The sequence below is a fragment of the Saimiri boliviensis genome, chromosome 5 (genome assembly GCF_048565385.1).
Source record: "Saimiri boliviensis isolate mSaiBol1 chromosome 5, mSaiBol1.pri, whole genome shotgun sequence".
Classification (NCBI taxonomy): Eukaryota; Metazoa; Chordata; class Mammalia; order Primates; family Cebidae; genus Saimiri; species Saimiri boliviensis.
Window position 1 is genome coordinate 106,335,385 of NC_133453.1, and position 25,335 is coordinate 106,360,719.

At 45.5% G+C, this 25,335-nt stretch overlaps 1 protein-coding gene across 2 annotated transcripts in view; it reads left to right on the top strand.

Moving 5' to 3' along the window:
- ARHGEF4 (Rho guanine nucleotide exchange factor 4) overlaps positions 1 to 25,335 on the top strand; it is a 204,643-nt gene that overhangs the window by 59,623 nt on the left and 119,685 nt on the right. For both annotated transcript variants that reach the window (XM_010330738.3, XM_010330742.3), the window contains exon 2: positions 17,138 to 20,587. In XM_010330738.3, coding sequence (XP_010329040.2) covers positions 17,138 to 20,587 — 3,450 coding nt within the window. The remainder of the gene's footprint in view (positions 1 to 17,137; positions 20,588 to 25,335) is intronic.

A 25,335-nucleotide genomic window follows, 5' to 3' on the forward strand; every position in this document is an offset into this window, starting at 1 on the left:
GAGATGCAGAGAGGCGTGGGGAAGGGGGACTGGGTGGAGGGAGGACTGAGGTAGCCTTGTTGGGATTAGGAGCAGGCGCTCATTAGGGAAATGAGGAACAGCAGGGCAGCTGGAAGCGTGGCACAGGATGCGTGGAGCCCAGCCTCCCGCCCTTCCCCGGGTGCCTGCTTCCCTGTAGGGCTTGCAAGGTGGGGCTGGGGAGAAATGAAAAACGTTTCTCTTTCGTGTAAACAAAAATAGATTTTCAAGAAAAAAGTTTCAATGTGACCCAGATAAGCCTAGTGTTTCCCTTTTCCCCCTTTGTGTATCCTTTTAATTAGATTAAGGTGGGGCGGAGGATGTGTAATTCCTTCCGGGTAATTCCTGCCCGCACCACAGCCAGATCTTGCCAGGTGAATCGAGTTGAAGTCACTCATGCGCTGTTCCCATCTTGCTGAGAGTTTGCATCATGAGTGGGTAGTACTGGAATTTGTGAAATGTTTTTCTCCATCAGTTGATAGGAGCCTACTCTCTTTTTTTCCTGGCCTGGTAATATGTTGCATTATCTCGACTGCTTTTCCAATGTTGAAACAGCTTTGCATACCTGGAATAAATTCTGTTTTGTTATGATGTGTAATTCTCTTTATATATCGCTGAACTTTATTTGATAAGATTTTGCTGAGGAATTTTGTCTCTGTATTAGTCTATTGTTTTCTTTTTTGGTACCTTCTTTGCCTGGTTTGATAAGGAGGTAATATTGGTCTCAGGAAATGAGATGGGAAGTGTTGTTCCTCCTCTTCTTTTGTTTGGAAGACATTGTATAAAGTTGTTGCTAATTCTTTAAATGTTTGGTAGAACTCTCCAGGGAAACTATCTGGACATAAAGATTTTTTTCAGAAGCTTTAAAATAAAAATTTCCTTAATGATTAAAGGACTATTGAGTTTATCTATTTAATCTTGGTTGTGTTTTGGTAGTTTGTGTCATTTTAGGAATTAGTCTGCTCCTTCTGTGTTATTGAATATATGAGCATAATGGCGTTTGTAGCATTCCCTTTAATTATTGCAAGATGTATCATGATATCCTGTTTAATTCTGGAAATTGGTTTTTATACGTCATCTCATTTTATCTTTGCTGTTCTTGCTAAAGATTAGTCAGCTAGTTTTTGTTTCATTGAATTTTTCCGTTGTCCTATTTCTAATTTCATTGATTTCTGTTTTTATATTTCTTATTTTCCTCTCCTTGATTTGGGTTTATTTTGCTCTTATTTTTCCTACTTTCTTAAAGTAGGAATTTAGATGATAGAACTAAGACTTTTCCTCTGTTACAGTCTAGTGCTATAAATTTCCGTCTAAGCACAGCCTTAGCTTCTCAAATGCTGCATTTTAATTTTCATTCAAGTCTGTGTATTTTTAAAACTTCCCTTGAGACTTCCTCTTTGAATGATGGAAAGTGTGTACTTTAATTTCCAATTGTTAGAGCATTTTCTCGTTGTTTTTCTGTTGTTGATTTCTTGTTTGATTCTAATACAATCAGAAAACATATTCTGTATGATATCAATTGTGTTAAATTTGTTGAGGTTTGTTTTGTGACCCAGGAGATTTGTTTTGGTGACGGTTTCGTGGACATTAATACATGTATATTCTGCTGATGTTGAGTGGGCTGTTCTATAAATGTCAATTAGATCCACTTAGTTGATTACCTTATTTAGTTGTTCTCTATTTTTGCTAATAATCTGCCTAGTAGTCCTATCAATTGCTGGTAGTCCCCAACTATAACTGGGTTTTTCTATTTTTTTTTTCTTTTTGAGCTCACTCCATTTTTGTTTTATGTAGTTAGAAGCTCTTATTTGGTGTATTTTAAGATTGTTAGATCTTTCTGTTGGATTGATTCTTTTCTTACTAAATTTTATTGTTCACCCCTGGTAACTTCATTTTTTGTTTGTTTGTTTGAAGGTTGCTTTGCCTTTCTGCCACACCTGCTATTTAAAAAAAAAAATCAATGTTAGCATAATATATCTTTTTCTATCTCTTAACTTTTAACCTGTGTTAAAAATTTTAAGCTTTGTTTGAAATGAGTGTTTTGCTAGAGAGCATAAAGTTAGATCATATTTTTTGATCCAGTATGCCAATCTGTCTTTTAATGGTGTATTTAGAGATTACTTCCATTTAAGACTATTATTGATGTGTTAGGACTTAACGCCTGCTGCTTTCTTACTTGTTTTCTGTTTGTCTCCTCTGTTTTTTGTTTATGTGTTTCTCTTTTTTTTTTTTTTTTTTTTTTTTTGCCTTCCTGGGGATTGCTTGAAGGATTTAATCTCACTTACACTGTTTTTGAGTATATATGTTTATGTAGTTTTCTTAGTGGTTGTTTTAGTTATTACAGTATATACATGTGACTACTAACCACCTACTGATAAAGACATGTTATTGCTTCTTCTACAGGAGCATTTAAGTCTTATTTCCATTAACTCTCTTTATCATTCTCTCTCTCTTTTTTTTTTTTTTTTTTGAGACGGAGTCTCACTCTGTCACCCAGGCTGGAGTGCAATGGCGAGGTCTTGGCTCACTGCCACCTCTGCCTCCTAGGTTCAAGTGATTCTCCTGCCTCAGCCTCCCAGATCACTGGGACTGCAGGCACGAACCACCACACCTAGCAAATTTTTGTATTTTTAGTAGAGACAGAGTTTTACTGTTGTTGGCCAGGCTGGTCTCAAACTCCTGACCATGTGATCTGCCTGTCTTCGCCTCTCAAAGTGCTGGGATTACAGATGTAAGCCACTGCACCTGGCCTCATCCTCTTTTAAAATATAATTGCTTCCAGTATTTCCTCTGTGTAGACTGAGCACTGGCACAAACGATGTTAACATTTTTGCTTCAACCATCAACTGTGCGTTAAGAAACTCACAGAGCAGACAGTGTGTTATACTCACTTCTGTTTTTGCCTATTCTGTTGTTCTTTCCTTTCTGAAGTTCCAGGTTTTCTCCCTTATTCCTTCCTTCCTGTTGGAGAGTTGCCTCGGCCACTCTTTAGGAGTAGGTCTTCTCACCGTAAATTCCTTTAGTTTTCCTTCATCTGAGTTTATGCTGATTTCCCCTTCATCACTGAAGATTCGTTTCACTGGATATTGAATTTCAAAACTGAATGTTCTTTTTCCAGCACTTGAAAAATGTGCCACTTTCTTCTGGCCTTTGTGGTTTCAGATGAGAAAAGCTGTCGCCAGGCGCGGTGGCTCAAGCCTGTAATCCCAGCACTTTGGGAGGCCGAGGTGGGTGGATCACGAGGTCAAGAGATCGAGACCATCCTGGCCAACATGGTGAAACCCCGTCTCTACTAAAAATACAAAAAATTAGCTGGGCATGGTGGCGCGTGCCTGTAATCCCAGCTACTCAGGAGGCTGAGGCAGGAGAATTGCCTGAACCCAGGAGGCGGAGGTTGCGGTGAGCCGAGATCGCGCCATTGCACTCCAGCCTGGGTAACAAGAGCGAAACTCCGTCTCAAAAAAAAAAAAAAAACAGCTGTCATTTGAATGGTTGCTCCTCAGTAGGTAATGTCTTGTTTCTCTCTGGTTGCTTTTAAGATTTTTTTCTTTGATTTTAATTTTCAGAAGCTTAATTATGATGTATTTTGCTGTGGATTTCTTTGAGTTTATCTTATTTAGAGTTCATTCAGCTTTTTGAATCTATGGCCTATGTCTTTTTCCAAATTTGGGGAGAATTCAGCCACTGCTTGTTGAGTACCTGCTTCAGTCCTTCCTGATTTCTCTCCCCTTCCAGAGCTCCAATAATACAAATGTCCCTGAGGCTGTGATCATTTTTTTGGTCTATTTCCTCCCTGGAATTCAGAAATTATTGGCTTGTCCTTAAGGTCACTGATTCTGTCTTTTGTGCCCTCCGTTCTGCTGTCAAATCCATTCATTTAGTTTTGTTTCCGTCCTCGTACTTTTCAATTCTATGTTTTCTATTTGCATCTTTTTTATAATTTTTTTGAGGCTTTATATGTTTTCATTTGTTTCAAGGACACTGATAATTACTTATTGGGGCGGTTTTTCTGGTGGCTGGTTCAAAGTCTTTGTCGGGTTGTTCTGTCTGGTTCTTCTCAGTGCTGGGATCAATGGATTGTTTTCTCTCATTCAGGTTGCGATTTTGATGATTCTGGGTGTGACAAGTGATTTTTAGTTATAGTGCAGACGTTCTTGACCCTATTTAGATCCTCTATTGTAGCAAGCATTTGCCCTTTTTGATTTAGCATGTAGCTCTAGCCTATTTTGTTGGCTACAATTTCAGTGACAGCTTAGTTTTCTGGCAATGCTCTCCTGGTTGGCTTCTTTCTTCTGCTTGGGTCTTCTTTTTTTTTGAGACCGAGTTTCCATCTTATTGCCCAGGCTGGAATACAATGGCACGATCTCAGCTCACTGCAACCTCTGCCTCCCAGGTTCAAGTGATTCTCCTGCCTCAGCCTCCTGAGTAGCTGGAATTAAGGCATGCACCACCACATCCAGGTAATTTTGTATTTTCAGTAGAAATGGGGTTTCTCCATGTTGGTCAGGCTGGTCTCGAGCTCCTGACCTCAGGTGATCCACTCATCTTGGCCTCCCAAAGTGTTGGTATTACAGGAGTGAGCCACCACACCCAGCCTGGGCCTTCTTTTGGTCTCTGTTGGTGCTGTCAGCAGATCAGAAATGCTTCCCTGGGCTGGCTGGCATTGCTAGGTGGGGGTGGGAATCCTGACCCACAGGATAGAGAGCACTTCCCCTGGCCTGCTCTCCACCCACCCAGTGCTCGTGAGCTTCCCACTCTGTCTGTTTCTGCCTCTGCCACTGCCACTGCAGGAGAGAAGCAGCTGTCTGGGCCACCTTCTGCCCCAGAAAGGGCCTGGAGCTACAGAGTCAGGGTGGAGACTTACTCTGCTGGGTGGAGGATTGGGAGACCCTTGTTCCAGGCTGCTTTCTGCTGCTGGGTGGAGGGCCAGGAGACACACAGCTGCTGACATGGCCTGCTCCTGGCAGAGGGACAGGTTGTGCTGTGAGCAGATCACCCTGCCGGGCTGGTGTGGCCTTCCTGGGATCTGTTGTTGTCTCTGACCAGGCTACTGCTGCCATTGAGTCTGCATAGTCCTTCCTGGGCTTTCTTCTTGCGGGAACTTTAGCCAAAGAGAATGTTCTGTGTTTTCTTAGATTCTGTGTTTGTCTGTTTGGCATCCGTTAATTATAGGGTCAAATTAATGACTAGTGTTCACATCTCCCCTGTGATCCACAGCCCATATTCTTTTTTTTTTTTTTTTTTGATACTGAGTTTCACTCTTGTTGCCCAGGCTGGAGTGCAGTGGCATGATCTCCACTCACTGCAACCTCCACCACCCAATTCAAGTGATTTTCCTGCCTCAGCCTCCTGAGTAGCTGGGATTACAGGCACCTGCCACCACACCTGGCTAATTTTTGTACTTTCAGTAGAGATGGTGTTTCACCAGGTTGACCAGGCTGGTCTCAAACTCCTGAACTCAGGTGATCCACCCACCTCGGTCTCCCAAAGTGCTGGAATTACAGGCATGAGCCACAGCACCCGGCCCTGAGATTTTTCTGCTTCTTGATATGAAGAATAATTTTCTATTTATTCTGCACAGTTTGGGTGTTTTATTATGGGCCTCAAGATTTATGTAAGTATTGGGATTTAGTGGGCCTCTTCTGGCTCTGCTCTCGGGGGAGGGGAGCCCCGCCTCACTATTGCCAGATGGGATTAGAAGTGAAGGTTCCCCACCGATGAAATAGACGTGGTCACTTGAAGAGAAAAAGCTCTCCATCCATTTGATATGACAGCTACAGCTAGGAATATTGACAATTAGGATCCAAACACTGAGATTCTTCTATACATCAGGACTGCACCTAAACATTGTAGGGACTACAGAGAAGTGATCGCCATGACTCCTTCTGGAACTAGTGGTCTTTTGGAATTCCTGACAAGATGACCTACAATTTATATGTATATAAAAGAACACCCAACTTTTCTCCAAATCTTTTTAAATTATAAAGATAATTTAACTGCTTTATGTGGCAAATAGAAGAGAGGAAACAATTTTGAGTATAACAAAACCACTGGCATGGTGGCTCACACCTGTAATCCCATCGCTTTTTGGGGCCAAGGTGGGTGGCTCACTTGAGACCAAGAATTTGAGACCAGCCAGGCCAACGTGGCAAAACACTGTCTCTACTAAAAATGCTAACATTAGCCGGGTATGGTGGCACTCACCTGTAATCCCAGTCACCTGGGTAGCTTAGTCATAAGAATCGCTTGAACCTTGGAGGTGGAGGTTGCTGTGAGCTGAGATCATGCCACTGCACTCCAGCCTGGGTGACAGACTGAGACTCTGTCTCAAACAAACAAACAAACAAACAAAAAGTATTGTTTATTGCTTCTTTAGTATTTTTTATTTCGATGTTTTAAAATATTTCTGTAAATGCCCTTTAACTATAGAATACACAAAATTATCTATCCCACATTTTATATTTTCTGTTCTAAATAGCACTTATAAATTAAAATTTTTTTTTTGAGACAGAGTTTTGCTCTTGTTACCCAGGCTGGAGTGTAATGGCGCCATCTCGGCTCACCGCAACCTCCGCCTCCTGGGTTCAGGCAATTCTCCTGCCTCAGCCTCCTGAGTAGCTGGGATTACAGACACGTGCCACCATGCCCAGCTAATTTTTTTGTATTTTTAATAGAGATGAGGTTTCACCATGTTGACAAGGATGGTATCGATCTCTTGACCTTGTGATCTGCCCGCCTCTTCCTCCCAAAGTGCCGGGATTACAGGTGTGAGCCACCGTGCCCAGCCATAAATTAAATTTTTAATGGCTGTTTAATTTTCCATTTTGTACATATCGTTTAATTTGCTGAATCATTTTCCTAGTGTTGAGTACAAGTCATTTATTTATTTATTTTTTTCTTGCAAAGAACACTTCAATGAACATGTCACATTGCTGAATCTTTGCTTAAGTTAGAATCTCCCAAGAGAGATTACCTGGTCAGTGTATGACCTTTTAATGACTGTTTATCATAATTTAGCATTCATTAATACATCTTCCCTGCAGGAGCTCACTGTAGACTTCTCATGGTGATTCTCCATTTCCCTCATTTTTTCCGTATTTTTTAATTGGAATTCTTCTGTAAGGAAGTTTTCTTTTCTCCTCCATTTTGCATTTAAAGCAGCCCTCACTTATCCACAGTTTTATTTTCTGCCATTTCAGTCACCCAAGGTCAACCCTGGTCCTAAAAGAGATGAGTATAATACAGGAAGATATTTTGAGAGGCAGAGAAAGAGACCACAGTGACATCATTGTTATTACAGTATACTGTTATAATTATTCTTTTTATCATTAGTTATTTTATTCATCTCTTACTGTACCTGCTTTGTAAATTAAACTTTATCATAGGTGTATGTACATGAAATATTGTAGTGTGTATAGGGTTCAATACTATCTGCAGTTTCAGGCTCTCACTGGGGGTCTTGGAACATATCCCCCACAGATAAGGGGGGACTGCTGTATCCAGTCACTTATTTATATCAGTATGGGTTTGTAGACAATTTCTTTATTCTTTGGATGATAATCCAGTCCTCTGGTTATTTATGCTGTTAACCACGCTGTTCCCTTTCTGGTTGTCAAGAGCTCCTTTTAGTTGGCTTCGGTGCCCTTCAGCAGCTCCCATCCTTAGTTTTAATTCTTGAGGACTTCCATAATTTTTGGCACCACAGTGTGCTCCAGGCTCATCGTCTATTTGCCCTTCCCAGTCCTGGCATCACCACTTCTTCAAGGAGAACCTGAGTTCTTGTATTATAGAATGGTATTTAGAAGCCAAGATTTGGGTTCAAAGTGTGTTCATAGCCACTGTGGTGACACTGATTTTAGCTCTCCCAGTACACAGAGCAGATAAACATCCTTTATGTTATATATAGATATTAACACATATGTACCCACATTTATGTTGTTTCATTATCTGCCTATTGATCTGTGTGTATGGGTTAGTGCATATGTGTGTGTGTGTGTGTGTGTGTGTGTGCGTGCGTGCATGTACTTTTAAGTGTGAGCTACCTGATATATGATATCTCCAACTCCAACCCAGCACCACAGGGTTCATTCTAGCCTTAAGCCTTTATTCATAACTTCTTTTTCTGATGGTAAGAAACCTGATTCTTATTATCCACAAGGTATTTAGTTATTTACTCAGCCCTGGTATACATGTAAAATAGCTTCAGATTCCTAACTGATAACTCTGTGGCAACTGAAGTACAGTGTTTGCATAAAGTTCTTTTTGTCTTCAGCCTCATGGCATCCAATCAACACCTCATTCTCTAAAGTTACTTAGGTCAGCTCCTTTATTTCCTACCCCTGTCAGCATGGCTACATCGTTAATTTGGAGTGCAGCTAGAGTCATTTGTCACAGTCCATAGTCCATCCTAGGTTCCCCCGGTGTTCTGGTGTGGGTGTGGGTATGGGTGCATTTAATTTGTATAGAGTAAAGTGTACTCCTAGAGGTATGTAGTTTAGTAGATTTTGGCAAATTTATATCACAGAGCAGTTTGATCACTTAAAAAATTCCCTCATATTGGCCAGGCATGGTGGCTTACTCCTCTAATCCCAGCACTTTGGGAGGCCAAGGCGGGCAGATCACAAGGTCAGGAGTTCAAGACCACATTGGCCAACATGGTGAAACCCTTTCTCTACTAAAAAATACAAAAAGTAGCTGGGTATCATGGCTTGTACCTGTAATCCCAGCTACTTGGGAGGCTGAGGCAGGAGAATTGCTTGAACCAGGACCCAGAGGCAGAGGTTGCAGTGAGCCGAGATTGCACACTGCACTCCAGCCTGGGCTACAGAGTGAAACTCCATCTCAAAAAAAAAAAAAAAAAAAATCCCTCATGTTGCCCTTTAGTAGTCAAATCCTTCTCTAGTCCCCAGTCCCCAGCCCTTGGAAACCCTTGATCTGTTTACTGTCCCTGTAGCTTTGCCTTTTCCAACATGCCATGTAAATGGCAGCCATTTGAATTTGGTTTCTTTCACTTAGCAGAATACACTTATGGTCTTCCCAAGTTACCGTGTGATCAATAGTTTGTCTCTTTATATTGCCGAGTTATATTATTGTGTGGATGCATGGTTAATTTGTTTATCCATTCAACTGTTGAAAGACATCTGAGTTGTTTTCTGTTTGTGGAGATTGTGACTGTATGTTCTAGCTATAAAAATTTACACACTGGCTTTTGTGTGACTATAATTTTCAGTTCACTTTGGTAGATATCTAGAAGTGTGTTTGCTTGGTCATATGTTTAGTTTTATGATAAACTTCCTACCCATGAGCATGGAATGTTTTTCCATTTGTTTGTGTCATCTCTGATTTTTTCAGCACTATTTTGTAATTCTCATAAGAGAGATCTTTTGCCTCCCAGGTTAGCTGTATTCCTAGGTATTATATTCTTTTCATGGTGTTTTGAATGGGATCACATTCTTGATTTGACTCTCAGTTTAGATATTGTCAGTGTATAGAAATGCTACTGATTTTTCTACATTGATTTTGCATCCTGAAACTTTGTTGAAGTTGCTTATCAGTTTTAAGAGCATTTGGGCAGAGACTGTGGGGTTTTCTGGGCATAAGAATCACATCATCTATGATGAGAGAAAGTTTGCCTTCCTCTCTTCCTATTTGGATCCCATTTATTTCTTTCTCTTGCCTGACTGCTCTGGCCAGGACTTCTAACACCATAGGTCTATGTTACATGATCTTCACCCTTCATGCCAATATTACTATCAATTACCAATGTTAGATGAAAATGAAAAATAAGTTAGTCCCTGCAGATGAAATAATTTAACATAGCGCCATAGCCTGGACTCCTCTAGTCCTAAAAGGGACATAGGAAGAAAAATCCTTATTTGGGGAAAGTGCAGCTGATCCTTTTAGAACATGAGAAATTGTTTTGAGGAGCACTGTAGTTGTATAGCTGGATATTTAGTTCCAGAAGTTCAGATCACTTATCCAGCATTCAGAATGAGTTCCTAAAGGAAGCTTTTAAAATATTTTCCAATTTAAATATTTAATTCAACTGTATGTTCTACAACAATTTTATGAGAACTTACCCAGGACTCTCAGCTGGCAACATAGAGATGTTTCAGATTGATCTCTCCACCTGAGCTCATTCTGGTAAAGATGATGTATGTGTAAATGGACTTTCACCATAAAATCTTGTAGGCACTGTGAAGGACACCTGTGTAGGGTACAGTGGGACCTGGAAGGAGTTAGTACTCCACTGGACGGCTAGGGGTAAGTTTGGAATAGGCATGTGAGGCTTCCTAGTGATGTAAGTCTACCCAGATGCATAGGCATTCATCAGCTAGGAAGGTCACCTGAGCATAGGTGCACAAGCCTGGGCAGATGTGGCTGCTGGGGGTGGGTAGGGCTCAGGGCCGGCAATGGGCAGGAGGAGGCCAGCTTGGGCTTCATGAAGTCCAGATCAGAGCAGGGCTTCATGAAGTCTGAACGTTACCCTGAGGTCGGAGGGCAATAAGCAAATCAACAGTCAGCAGAGGAGGGATTTGCTCAGTTTCAGGTTTTGTTGTAGAAACTCACAGTCCCCAGTGTGAGCGAGGCTTAGAGGAGGCAAAAGGCAGGACGCCGGGGCCGTCTGCGGCATCCAGGAACAGCCGGGGGACTTCAGCAAAGGCAGGGCGGTGAGAATAGGGGTGGGTGGAGATAAAAATGATGCTACAGAGTTAGGATCACTTAAGGAATATTCAGCACCTTCACAGCGAATGTTTATTATGTATCAGATCATAATATAGGGACTGGGGGGACTATGGTGAGCAAAAGCAACCAAAATCCCTGCCCTTGGGCAGCTTCTGTTTTAGAAAGAATCAACAGATACAAATTAGAAGTGGGAAAAGATGGAAAAAGAGGGATAAGAGATGACTTCCCATGTTTCTAGTCACTGTAGTAGTAGCTATCCTCAGAATTCACACCAGCAAAGAGTGGTTTGTGGTGGGGAAAGATCTCGGCTTCCTTCTTGAGAATATCGGTAGTACACATGGTCTGGCCCAGGAGTGGGGGAACACTGGAGACATAGGCTCGGGAGTCATCTTCGTGTAGCACAGCTGAGACGGTGAGAGTTGGGGAGTTGCTCAGGGAAGGGCAAGTGAGTTGGGAAGGGAAGAAGAATGATGAAACCGGCATTCATGGGAGACCAAGAAATGGAGACATAGAAGCCACTCTCCAGGACCCAACAAGACCAGGAGTGAGCGGTGTGCTGAAACCCTAAGAGGAAAGTTTCGGGAAGGAGGGATTAAGTGTCCAAAGCCACAGGCAGGACAGGTAAACTGGAGGCAAGAAGCATTTTGGTCTGTGTGTTCTGTGCAGCTGCTGGAACAAATCTCCATAAACTCACTGACTCCAAACAACACACGTTTATCATCTTACAGATCTGGGGGTCAGGAAGTCCAACATGCAGCACACCGGACTGAAATCCAGGCGTCTCAGGGCTGGTTCCTTCTGGAGGCTCTAGGAAAGATGGTGCCTTTCCAGTTCCTGGGCATGCTCCTGCCCACATTCCTCAGCTCTTGTCCCTTCCTGGAATCTCTCGAGCTTCTGCTCCCATTGTCACATCTTCTACGCTGACTCTCCAGCCTCGGCTTTCCTTTATAAGGACCCATCTAGACAATCCAGGAGACTTTCGTCCTCAAGACCCTTTGCATAATCACATGTGCAAAATCCTTTTTGCCATAAGAGGTAACATTCACAGGTTTTAGGGATTCGGGCATGGATATATTTGAGGGGGAGGGACATTGTTCTTCCTACCATCTTCTGGGAGAAATGATAGGAAAAATCTTAGTGACCTTAGGTTGGGAAGATTTTAATTCAACACACAAAAATGACCTACAAAAACCAATGAACTGAACATCATCAAAATAAAAACGTTTTGCTCTTTAAAAGACCTTGGTAATAAAATGAAAAGGCAATCCACAGACTGGAAGAAACTATTTGGAAAACATGTATCTGACAAAAGACTTATATATAAGATATACAAAGAAGCCTTACAACTCAATAGTAAGAACACAACCCAGTTTTTAAAAATGGGCAAGAGACTTGAAGATATCACCAAAAAGATGTACAGATGGAAAAAACATATGAAAAGATGCTCAACATCATATGCCTTGAGGGAAATTCAAATCCAGACCTCAAGGAGGCACCACGTCAGTCACTAGGATGGTTAACATTAACAAGGCTGGTGGTATCAGGTGCTGGGGACAATGTGAAGCAGCAGAACCCCGAGTGTGGAAGGGAATGGAGAGCAGGTTCTTGGGCAGTTGAACGCATGCCTCTACCCTGTGTGTCTGGTACAGCATCAACCCATTCCTTGGTATTTACCCAGGAGAAATGAAAGCCCATGTCCATACAAAGACCTGTACACAGATTTTCACTGCAGCTTTATGTGAGAAGCCGAAAACTGGGAACAACCCAAATGTCCATCAGCAGGTGAACAGATAACAAATTGTCTTACAGCTGTACTGTGGAACATGGGTCAGCATAGAAGGAATGGACTACTGACGCACGCAATAACACACGTGCATTTCAAAATAATTACACGGAGTGGGAAAGGCTAGACTTAAAAAAAAATACTGTATGGTTCCATTCATATGAAATTCTAGAAAAGACGGAAAGGAGGCTGGGCGCGGTGGCTCACGCCTGTAATCCCAGCACATTGGGAGGCCGAGGCAGGCGTATCAGAAGGTTAAGAGATCGAGACCATCGTGGCCAACATGATGAAACCCCGTCTCTACTAAAAATACCAAAAAAAAAATTAGCCGGGCTTGGTGGTGCGTGCCTGTAGTCCCAGCTACTTGGGAGGCTGAGGCAGGAAAATTGCTTGAAACTGGAAAACAAAAGTTGCTGTGAGCTAGGATCGCGCCACTGCACTCCAGCCTGGGATAAAGCGAGACTCAGTCTAAAAAAAAAAAAAAAAAAAAAAAAAGACAGAAAGGAGATAAAGGTTTCCTGGGGTGTTGAGGTAGGAGCGAGGAGAGGCAGAAGGGAAAGATTGCAAAAAGCATAAAGTAACTTTGTGGATGAGAGATCAATGGTCATATTGATTGTGGTCGTGGTTTTATAGGTGTGTCAAAACTTTAATTGTACACTTGAAATATGCGTGCTTTTTTATGACAACTATACATCAACAAAGTTGCAAAAAAGTAAATAGTGACAACGCAAAGAAAAGGCAACAAAGAGCCTTGCGTTTGGCAGTGTCATAGGTGCCTTGCTCGCTGATTCAGGGCCAGGCGTGGTGGCGGCCAGACTGTGGGAGCTGTGTCCAGAACTTCTGATTCCAGAATCATGGCCAACTACACATTTCCCGAAAAGCTCCTCACTACAAAAGCTAAACCTAAAAGTAAAACATAGCATCCAACCAATCTTTAGTTGAGTTCACACACTCAAAAGAAATTCCCAGGACAAAAAAGGAAGGGAGAGTTTAAAAAGTATGGAATTCAGTGGGAGGTAGAACCCCAGGGAGAGCAGTGATCACAGAGGCACTCACCAGCCATACTTGGTTAAAAGTGACTGAAAGATTGAATTCGGAAAAATCCAGCTATATGTTGGTTACGAAAAGTGCACTTTAAGGAACACTGAAAAATTGAAAATAAGAGAATGGAAAAACTACGTGGTTGGTAAGCACTAACCAAAAGAATGCTGACGTGGGTATATTAATATCAGAGGATGGCCTTTAAAGGAAAAGTCTTTCTTAGGGCTAAGAAAGTAAGAGCCTTTATTACTACTGGTAATAAAGGAGCCACTCAGAGGGAGAGGTAACAATTCTGAACTTGTTTGAGCACCTGCTCACATAAGGCTGTAACAGAATCAAAAGAGGAAACTGACAAACCACTACAACAGTGGGAGATTTCCACAGTTCCCTAATCACAGAGGAAAAACTAGTACCACTACTGAGGATTTAAACAGTCAGCCAGGTGGATCTAATGAGCCCTTGTTAACACCGCACTGACCCAGTAGAGAATGCACCATCCCTTCAAACACACATGGGACATTTGACGTTTCCAAAGCAGGACCTTGCACTATGTCATAAAGCCACTTTCAACTAATTTCAAAAAATCGGTATCACACAGATGACTCTTTGATGGCAGTGTCATTAAATAGAAATCAGAAACAAAATTGATAACTAAAACATACTTCTAATACGTCACATGTCAAAGAGAAATTAGAATTGCTGAGATAATGGACATACCATAGATGAAAACTAGTGGTTTTTAGAAAGGACACTGTCCTCATATACAAATATGAGGGAAGGGAGGGAAGCGGTGAGGTCAGGAGGCGGAGGTGGGATGCAGGGCCTGCTGGTCAGGACCGTCTTCCCCTCCGGATGGGCTGGTAGTCAGAAGTTCACCTGCTGTGGAACACTCACTGCAGCTGTTTATTACAGGAAGCGGTCTCAACATCTTGCCCTAAAGCCTCATCTAGTTATAGAATAAGACAATCAGGAAGTGCCAGGCCTGTGGCAAAATGGAGCCTGCCTGCCTCAGACTTTCAGATTTAACCCTCTCCCACCCCTGTACAAATCCTCAGCCTCAGCAGAAAGAATACTTGTTTGCTCTAGATTCCAGCCCCAGGCCATTCCCAGGACATAACCCTGGATTCACATCACTTTATGCTGAGAAATTATTTGAGGATCACTCCTGAATCAACCCAGGAAGAAAGTCTTTCTTCATAAGATTAGAATCTAATATTCAATCAAATCAATGTGGTTTTAAATGTACTTGTATTTCAGTATCTGTACACTTCAACCAATCAAACCTGCTCTTCCAGTGCAGCTGCGCAGACTACAGAAAAGAGTTATCTTAGATTGTTTTTCCCCAGAGGCTTTTATTTTCATTGAGACTGAGGGAGGCCTCTTGCAAAATATCTGGAACTCAGACAAAGGCTGGACCCTCCCCACAGCAAGATGCCAGCTCCTTCCTGACAGGCAGTGTCCTGGGCTGCAACGCTGGGCCGTGAGGGCAGAAACGAGCCCACTGGCATTTTAGTCACCAGGGTCCTGATCATTAGTCATTTGGAACTTGGGAAGTGGGATTCTCTGGGCCTGCGCATGTAAGCAATGATGCCTACATGAGTCTGGAAGGTGACATCAAGCCATGTCGATGCTGATGGCTCCAGTGTCCTGTAGACAGATCAGTTCTTGGTGTCATAGCTGGGTTGGTGAGATGAGGGGCCGCAGGGCAGGCGTCACTGAGCCGAGCACCCTGCCCGGCCTGCAGCAGCCTTCTCAGTTCACTCAGTCATGACAGCGCCCACTCACAGTTGCACAGTTCTCTGTGCTTGTCCAGGCGTGCGCACATCCGTGTCTCACTGGTCCTCACTTGACCGTGGGAGGTAGGCATGCTGAAGGCGTCTGGCCCTGCTATACAGTCAGGGGGCCTGGCCCCACGGAGGCAGCGGCCCGAGCCAGTTCCCGTGGCAGACGCCTGGTTCCTTCACTTCTCTCCTGGGATGTCCTGTACCAGCCACACAGTCCTCCTTCCAAATGGTTTGATTTTTAATGTTTCCTTTTCTATTCGCAATGCCTTTTGCTTTGCAACTTACTTGAAACTGCAGGATCATGTTACTCCTCATGCTCTACCCTGCCCCGTACAAGCCTCACACAGCACTGGCTTTTGGGTGTGTTTGTTTTTCTTCTCTCAGTTAAGAATTAAAACCAATTTTACTTTGAGAAATCTCTCATGACAAGTCCTGGGAAACCATGCCTGCGTGGGGCCGGAGGGGTGAATGGCTTCTGTACAAAGCTCGTGCAAAGGAGCCTTGGTGAGAAATGGGCTGAGTGCTTGGCCAGCTCTGGGCCTGGGGGAACTTTGGGGAGTTTGAGCATTGACTGCTGTGCACAGCAGTATGTCAGAGTTCAAGTCGTTGTATGCCCTGAGACATGCTACAGCCATGATGCCTGAGGGAAAGAAGCCAGACCCAAAAGAACATGCAGTAGTTCCCCCTTATCCAAGGTTTCAGTTACTTGAGGTCATGACTGCAGTCCTAAAATAGGTAAGTACAGCACAATAAGATTTTTTGAGAGAGACAAAGACCACTTCACATAATTTTTGTTACAGTATATTGTTATAATTGTTCTATTTTGTTAATGTTGCTGTTAATTTTTTACTGTGCCTAATAGCTTACACTTTATCATAGGTATGCATATACAGGAAGAAACAATATATATAGGGTTGGTACTGTGGGGAGTGGTTCAGGAATTGGTTTGGGGTTTTGGAACATATCCCTGTGGATGAGGGGCGCTACTGTGTATTCTGCTTATTTTAAGCTCCAGAAAAGGCAAACTAAGACCGCGTGGCAGAAAGCAGGTCATTGTGAGGAGTTGGAGGGAAGCAGGGACTGACTGGGGAGGGGCAGGGGTTTTTTGGGGAAATGGAAACAGTCTAGATTTTTATCGTGGTGGTAGGTACATAAATGTACACGTTTGTCAAATCTCATAGATCTGTGCACTTTAAATGGATGCTTGGAAATGTATATCTCAATAAGTCGTTTAAGAAATGTGTAACAAGAGAAAGAAATACTTGCACAGTTCTCTATTTTTCTTCTTGTCTTCAAAGCTTTATAACATCCCAAAATGTATTTGCAACTTGGATCATTCTCGTTTTTGTTGTTGCTCTTCTTTTTGTTTTTTGTTTTTTCGCTCTAACAAACGAAACTCAGAACACACTGCTTAAATGGAAGGGCACTGACTTTAAACCAGTTGGTTACATAAGAACAAACAATGCAGACATATTAATTTGTTCCTTCTTGCTGAAAATGTTAGGCAGAGATGCGCTTTTCGCCATGACTCGGGCAACGTATTTACACTTACTAAACACATATGCGCATTGGTCCTGTTCTGATTTTTAATGGGGTTGTTTTAAGGATGTGCTACTGTTTCTCCCTACTGTTTGGGTCTGGCTTCATCACTTGTTTTCTATGTTGATAAAAGGCAGTCCCTAGTTACCTCCCTTCCTAGGGGCACATGGGGAGCTAACGAGCCATTTCTAAGCCTTCCTCCTTCTGACGAAGGCAGGCATGGTGTAAACATGGGCACAGATGCCCTCAGGCCTTGTCTCTGACTCCTCTCTTCTTGCCCTCCCAGACTCCAGAGCCAGGTGCACACCTGCCAGGCGAAGGTGAGATTGAAGATAACCAGCTCCCCGCATCCCCTGCGGAACAAGTGGAGCAGGGATGGAGCCAGCAAACAGACCGCGATGATTCTGAGACGCTGTCCCAGCAGAGTGAAAGTCAATCAGACACAAAAACTGACCCCTTTGAAAGTGCCTCTGACACAGAGTCCTTGTCTGGGGACCTCCCAAGGGGAGACTTCCACCCTCTAAGAGGTACCCCTGGAGACATAGAAGCGCCTTGGGAATACCCTGATGTCTCAGCAACTGGAACCCCTCAGGAGCAGCATTTGACCTGTGTTCCTGGGCTTTGTGCAAAGGAAGAACTCGATTTGTCCCCTGGCTTAAAGGAAGACTCTTGCAAAAATGGGTTGCGAGCCTTTGCTGCAGTCGCTGGAGAAGAAGAGGCAGGACACCTCTGGGACTGCATGACCAGCCTGGAGCGAAAGTCTCTGCTGCCAGTGGCTCCCCAACACACAGGATGCTGCTTACAGAGGGCCACAGACAGCAGTGATCCTGAGCCAGCACAGGGGGTGGCTGTTCAAGACCTCAGAGGGCTCTCTGGTGTTTCTCTTCAGAAATCCAGGTCTGAGAGCTATCTGGGCATCCCAGTGGTCTGGCCCTTCCTTCTCTGGTGCTGTGAACTGGGTCGGAGTTGGCCACATATCCACAACAAGGCCAGGGTACCGGTGCTACCTAGCAGAGGCCCACTGGACATCGCAGCCCCTCTGGGGACCAGGACACAGAAGGAAAGTACTCTAGGCCCTTCAGGGGAGACAGAATTGCTCTGGTCCCAGCCGCACTTTGATGTCCCCAGCCAGCCTCCTTTGAGGACATCTTGCCTCCTACACACCAAGCGTCACCATAGTGCCCCAGGAACTATTGGTGACAAGAAGAGAGCATCCCCCAGACACTACTGTGGGCACACGAGGGCACTGGTCAGGGCCTGTTCCATAGCAGGGCTTTCCTTAGGGTGCCCTGAGGATCCCGTGGGACAGAATGTTGTGAAATCTGGGATCCATGTGAAGGAAGGGGGAGAAAATGAACGAGATCCAAGAACACAAAACACCCTTTCCCCTGCACCCACCCCGCTGTCTGGCCTGCTTCCTGCTTCTCAAAGTGGGGCTCCTTATCTGCAGGGTCCCTGCAAGCCTAGTGGGTTTCACTTGCAAAGGGCTTCTCAGCACACTCCCTCTGAAGGTCTCCTGCGGGAAAACCAGTTAGGACAGGATTCCAGGTCATGCCTGGTGGCTTCATGCCTCACTTCGGAGTTAGTGAAGCTCAATGTGGAGGAAGTGCCTGGACCCGCTGAGTGCAAGTCGGAGCAAAGCCCCGAAAGCAGAACCCAGGAACCCCAAGGCACCCAACTCACACCAAGAGCTGCTGATGAGAGAGAGAAGCAGAAGCACCTTCGGGGCATTTCTGTAGAGGCAGGAAACCACACCAGTAATTACACATCAAAGTATGTGCTCAGAGGGGAACGCAAGCCACCTACTAGGGCCAAGTTCCCACGGCAGCCTAGCAGTGAGGGGACCCAGGTGTGGAGTGGAGACCTGATGGGCTGCTCGGAAGTGAGTCACAGTTCAGATGCCCCAGAGACCACCCAGACGTCAAGTGCAATAGACACTTCAAAGGCAGCCGAAGAGGCCACGGTTCTAGACCCCAACTACAGGGAACAGGCCTTGCAAGGTCTTTCAGAATTCAGGGCAGCCACGGTGTCCCACTGCAGCCCTGGGGCTGAGGGGGCTGAACAGGGGGCTGGGGGTCCTCGGGGCCGGCAGCTGGAGCCCAAAGCAGGCAGCGAGGCCTCCCGGGGCAGGGGTGCTCTCATCATTGTATCTGTGGAGCAGAAAGGTCTTCAGGCCACCAGGAGGAATGCGGGGCCCCTTCTAGAAACACTGCCCCGTGACTTTCCTGAGGAAAGACCCGGATCTCCCCTGAGAACTGGCGAAACCCCCTGTAAGTCTCCCACGGCGAGGAAAACAGCCGGTGGCGATGAGTGTGAGCTGCCAGCAGCCCCCACACAGGGAGCTGGCGAGGGGGCTCTTCAGCCGGTGGCCCCGGCAGCAGAGCTTGGGAGGGTGCTGGTCCCCCAAGGTGCTTCGGGTGGGACGCCAAGCACAGAGGAGCCCCCGCGGGAGACACTGCGTGGGGACCGTCAGAGCCCCGGGCGGGGGGCCTGCGGCGCGGGGGAGGCCCTGGAGGGCGGCGCTGCAGCAGCCCCCGCGCTCCCGCCGTCCCCGCCGCCTTGTGGGCTCCTCAGGGCGCAGGAGCCGGGGAAGCGCAGGACGTTTTCCAAGGTGACCTCCTTCAGGAGGAGCAGGCCCTTGGCGGCTCAGAGCCTGGGAGGGGTCCCGGCCCCGACCGCCCAGGGCCGCAGGGGGCGCTCTTCGGGCCCGGAGGGGGTCCCCGCGGAGAGTCCGCCCGCCGTGGCCCGGCCCGAGCTCGCCCCGCAGGCGGCAGGCGACGGCACCGCGGGCCCGGCAGGAGCTGGGCGCACGGGGACCACAGCGGGCGCCGGCAGCCCGGGGCCCTTCTCTGAGAGCTGCAACACAAGGAGACTCAGAACAACGGAGAAGAAGCTCAGGGCAAGGCTGGCCTTGGCTCATAAGACCTTTTCTAACTTCTTTGAGTCCAGAGTTTTAGAGAAAGAGAACACCCGTGAGCGTTCCCCGGGTTCTCCCAAGGGCGAGAAGGAGAAGGGCAGGACGCGCCAGGGTTCCTGGCGGGCGTTTCTGAAAAGCAAAGACGCCGAAAGCCCCAAGAAGCCCGCCCTCGGGAGTCCGCTGCCAGGACCCGAAATTCTTTCCCCAGCGGAGACCGACGGCCACGGTGAGGACCGGGCCGAGGACAAAGAAGGCTATGTTTTCAGGGATCACTGGGCGCCCTCGCTGGCCCCCACACCTTTGTCCGCCAGCAGCTTAGTTCCTCCGGAGCACAGGCGGAAAAGTGAGCCGACCATCAAGTGCACGGCCGCCCAGGAAGGCGGTGGGTACCTGCCTTCAGGGATCTTTCCTGAAAAGTCCTGGCTGGCGCCCCCCGGCAGTCCTCGGGCCCAGCGGGCTGGAATCGCGCACACCGTGCCCTCCAGCTCTGCCTGCTGCCTGGCCTATGAGAGCCCCGGCACGCCCTGCAGACCCACCAGCCCCAAGCCCCTGAGTCCCAGGCCTAGTGCTCAGCGGGCGGATCTCCACTACCCCGGGAGGGGTGGCGCCATCTCCATGGTTTCTCTTGGAAGCTGCAGCTACTTGGACAGCAGTTCAGAGGACCCTGAAAGACCCAAGATTCCCAAGGCCCGGACCAGCCTCCTGCTTTCTCTGCAGACGCTAAACCAGGATGAGCAGAAGCAAGGGAACAGGGAAGGAGGCCCGCGTACGCGCGGCCTGGGCGCACCGCCCTGGCTCAGGAGCCTTCCTGGGAGCGAGGTGAGTATCCGAATCGCACCAAGCCTCTGTTGACCTCTTCAGACAAGAGAAGGAGGGGGCAGGCAGGAATCTTCCTAAGGTGGGGGGAAAGGTAAAGTAAGAAGGTCAAACCAAAATTGCCCTGTTACACTCCCAGTCTCTACCCCCTCCCCTCCACACCAAGTGAACACAGCGTGTGATCAATTTCTTAAACATTACCAAGCTAAGAAGCAGGAATTGGCATTTCATGGTCATGTCATGCTGTGGTTTTCTTAAATTTCAAGCCATCTCAATTTTCTTTTCTATTAACTGCCTGCTCCCTAGGCACTGCCCGTTTTCTATTGAACGGTCTGTGCAGGCTTTTGTGTTAAACCTAGTCTTCCTCCACTGCGGCATTTTTAAAAATTCCCCGTGTTGTCTTCTAGTAGTTTAATGGCTTCTATTTCATCTTATTTAGAATTTGATCCAATGGGACTTATTTAGTATAGAGACAGGAATTGTTGGTGCTTCTGAAATGTTTAGTGTCGTAAGATGGTCTCTCCCGCAAAGCGGCCGCTTCTGCCGGGGATAGGTTAGCAGGGGCAGGCACAGGATAAAGCAGACAAGGGTGGGATTTCTCATCCCGGCTGCCCTTGGAAGGAGGGAGCTTTTCTGGAAATTCCAGAAAGAGAATGCCCTGGAGACTGTGAAAAGTTAAAAGTAAGGCTCCCTTCGCTTCTTTAGACCAAGCGTCTCCTGCGGGGATCACAGGTCACAGCCTCCCCATGCAGTGGCCTCTCGGGCACTCCCCTCCATCTGCAGGCAGATGTCAGCTACTCCTGAGCTCCCGCGCTGCGCGGTTGGTTGGGCGACAGAAAAGGTGCTGGCAGAGCGCCTCCAGGCTCGGTGGGCTGCTAAGAGGGGCCGAGCGGGGTGAAAAGGGGTTTCCCAGCGGAGCATCCTTACAAGGCTGAGTGGACCGCGGACATTCAAATAGGATCACTACCAGCAGGAAACCGCTTTACCTCCCCAGCCTATTTCCGCATCTGTACGCAGTTAAACATTGAAGATTTTGATTTTCTCATTTGGGGTTACTTTTTTTCATTACTATTACTACTAAAATTAAAAAAAAAAAAAGTCAAACAATACAGATGTAGAAAGGAAAAGGCCTCTCCCCAAAACCTTCCAATTCCACTCCACTGAAATAACAGTGCAGTATGCTAAGGTGTCTCATCTTTCATTGTGCTCTCACACAGCGCTTATGGGGCGGTTTGGGGAGAGGGAGTCCCACGGGGGTGTCAGAGCTATACATTTCTCTGCATCTTTCTCGCTTGCTTAACAGCAGCTACAGTGCTCCAGCGCCTCATATTCATGGCTCTGTTGAGAAGTCGCATAGCAGTTCACAGTATGGCTAAGCTGTATTTCCTTTACGGTTTTCCTGCTGATTCTAGTTTAGGGTCGTTAATAAATAATGCTGCAGCAGCACCCCAGCGCACGTATTCTTAGACAGAAGGGTAGGTGTATTTTAATAGCTTTGATTACTTCTGAAATGACTGTGGCAATTAACACTCAGCAGCAGTCTCTGAATGCCCATTTCCTCACACCCTTCCAACTTAGTTGCCTATTGCCCTTCTATATTTTTGATCATCTGAAAATACACCGAGAACTTGATTTAAAAGTAAAAAGACATTTTAGTGTTAGGTAACTCAGAGTTAAATCAAGTAGTCAAAAAAAGATTTTACAGTATTTGAATTAACAAGCTTGATGTAATAGTGATATATAAGTGTCTGTGTGTGTCTGTATATATATATATATATATATATATATATATATATATATATATACACACACACACATGCACACACATACGAGGTGCATAAGCACCTACTGGAAGACAGATATTCCTGGAGGCGGTCCCCGTACTCACTTGACATTGTGCACGGATGGAACAGGTGTGTTGGGTCTCAGGCACACACCTGGACAGTTTGCTTGGTTTGTTGGGGTTTTTGTTTTTTGTTTGTTTGTTTGTTTGTTTGTTTGTTTGTTTGTTTTGTTTGATTCAGGGTCTTGCTCTGTCTCCCAGGCTGGAATGCAGTGGCGAGATCACGGCTCACTGCAGCCTGGATCTCCCAGGCTCAAGCAATCCTCCTGCCTCAGCCTCCCAAGTAGCTGAGCCCCCACACATGCATCACCACACCCAGATAATTCTTTAATTTTTTGTAGAGATGGAGTCTCGCCATGTTGCCCCAGCTGAAGTAGTCATGGGTTTTAACAAACAGTAAGTGAGAAGATAATTGTAAAGTATCCAGCAAAGGGCCAGGCATGAAGCAGGTGCCCGATAAACGTTGAGTTCCTATTCCTCTTTCCGTTTCACTCCTTACTGGAGAAGAGGAAGGCCTAGTACACTGCACATCAGATCATAGACAAAATAGGAGGTACACAGGGAACAGGGAGGGAAGCAAGCTTGGAAAGGCTCCCTCTGGCTGGTGGAACCCTGGATTGTGCTGGAATAGGAAACTCCCCTTGGGGAAATGACTGCGCCATCTTGTGGACATTCCTGGGAGAGCAGGCTCTGAAGGTCAGTAATTTGCAAGGAATTCAGTCAGCATTCCCACTTCTTCCCTGCACAACGGTATTAAGGAGTGGCATTCTCTTATCCCAATCTTTTACAACAACCATTCTTAATATTTTGTTGTTTTCTTCTAGATTTATTTCACAAAAAAGTTTTATAAATTTAATACGGCTGTGATAATATCATGTATAGAGATCTTAATTTTCTCTGATTTTACATCCTCCGGTTTTTTTAAAAGTTTTTTTAAAGTCGAGAAATAGAGAAGTCAAACAGAATAGCAGAATGCATAACTGTGTAGATATATATTGTCCACACACACCGGATGACCTCCACCGCGTCATGAAATGCCACATGCCCCACACTGCCCCCTTTCTGCTGCCTCCCTTCCTCCTGTCTGCCCTACCCTCTACGCCTCACCTCGTGGTGTTTACTTGCCATTATCATGTTACTACCATGGGTGTGGGGGGTTGCCTGTTTGGAGCTTTATATAAATAAAACCTTACGCATTCCTCTAAACCTTACTCAGTCTATTTTGTCTCTGCCTTCTCCTGCTAATTATGAATCATCCTGTGCCGCAAATCTCCAGTTCTCTCATCATCGTGTTGAATTTCTCTGAATCATCACAACACAGTGTGTTCCTCAGTGAGCTGCTGATGGACTTGGGGGTTGTGCCCAGTTTGGGGCTGCTGTGAATCTTTGGGTCAGGGGCCTGCTGCACGTGCATGTGTATTTCCGTGGGGTGCATTTTTAGGGGTTGCATGGTTGTATCCTTGGGGGATGCATATCTTCAGTCTTACTAATTACTGTCGAGTTATTTTTCCAAAGTGATTGCATCAAATTATATTCTGTCATTAGGAGTATCCTTTGCTCTGTGTTCTCATTCACATTTGGTTGATACTGTCAGCCTTTTTAATTTTAACCATTCTGCTAGGTGTGTAGCAGTACCTCACTGTGATTTTAATTTTCATTTTCTTGATGTCTGAAGAAGCTAAGGAATTTTCGTTTTTGCTTTTTGAGCCTGAGTCTTCCTCTGTGACTGAGGCTGGAGTGCAGTGGTGTGATCTCAGCTCACTGCAACCTCCACTTCCCGGGTTCAAGTGATTCTCTTGCCTCAGCCTCCCGAGTAGCTGGGACTACAGGCACCTGCCACCGTGCCTGGCTAATTTTTGTATTTTTAGTATGTTGGTCAGGCTGGTCTCGAATTCCTGAGCTCAAGTGATCCACCCACATCAGCGTTTCAAAGTACTGGGATTACAGGTGTGAGCCACTGCACCCGGCCTAAGGAATTTTTTATATGCTTTTTACACTCTGGATACCCTTGTCAAACTAAAATAATTTTTAAAAAGGTCAGAATCAAGTTTTAAAAGAGTTTATTCAGCACAGAGGTTAAGGACTGCAGTCCAGGACACACTTCCAAGTTGCCTTGGAGAGTGCTCCAGAAAACAAAAGAGAGGCTCAATTTTTTTAAAGAAATAAAGGAGGAATCAGGAGAGGGAATGAGAACAAAAGTTGTTTATCAGGAATTCTCATTGGTTTATGGAAGTAACACTGGCTGGTGATTGGCTGTACCTTGTTGAACTATAAGGTGTTTGGCATTTTATGGCTACTCAGAGTGAGTTAGTCTAGAGCCCATATAACGAGTGGCTCCAAGAGGAAGCTAATTAGCTGAAGGGAGAGTGAGATGTGACTGCTGTTACATCTTAAATGCCTTTTGGGCCTGATAATTTAAAGGGCTCACATTCCTCTGATAATTTTTTTTTCCTCACCCTCTTGTGGGACATGTCCGTCCTAGTCTGTCATCCATTTGTTTTGGGGTTTTCTCTTACTGATGCTGGGGTTTTCTCTTACTGATAGAATTGCATTATTGGTAAATGCGCCACAAATACTTCCCACTTCATGTGGCTTACCTGTTCCCTGTTTAATGATACCTTTTTTTTTTTCTTTTTTTTTTCTTTTTTTTGACACAGAGTCTTGCTGGAGTGCAGTGGCACGATCTTGGCTCACTGCAACTTCCTCTTCCCAGGTTCAAGCAATTCTCCTGTCTCAGCCTCCCAAGTAGCTGAGACTACAGGGGAGAGTCACCACGCCCAGCTAATTTTTGTATTTTTAGTAGAGATGGGTTTCACCATATTGGCCAGGGTGGTCTCAAACTCCTGAGCTCAAGTGATCCACCTGCCTTGGCCTCCCAAAGTGCTGGGATTACAGGCGTGAGCCACCA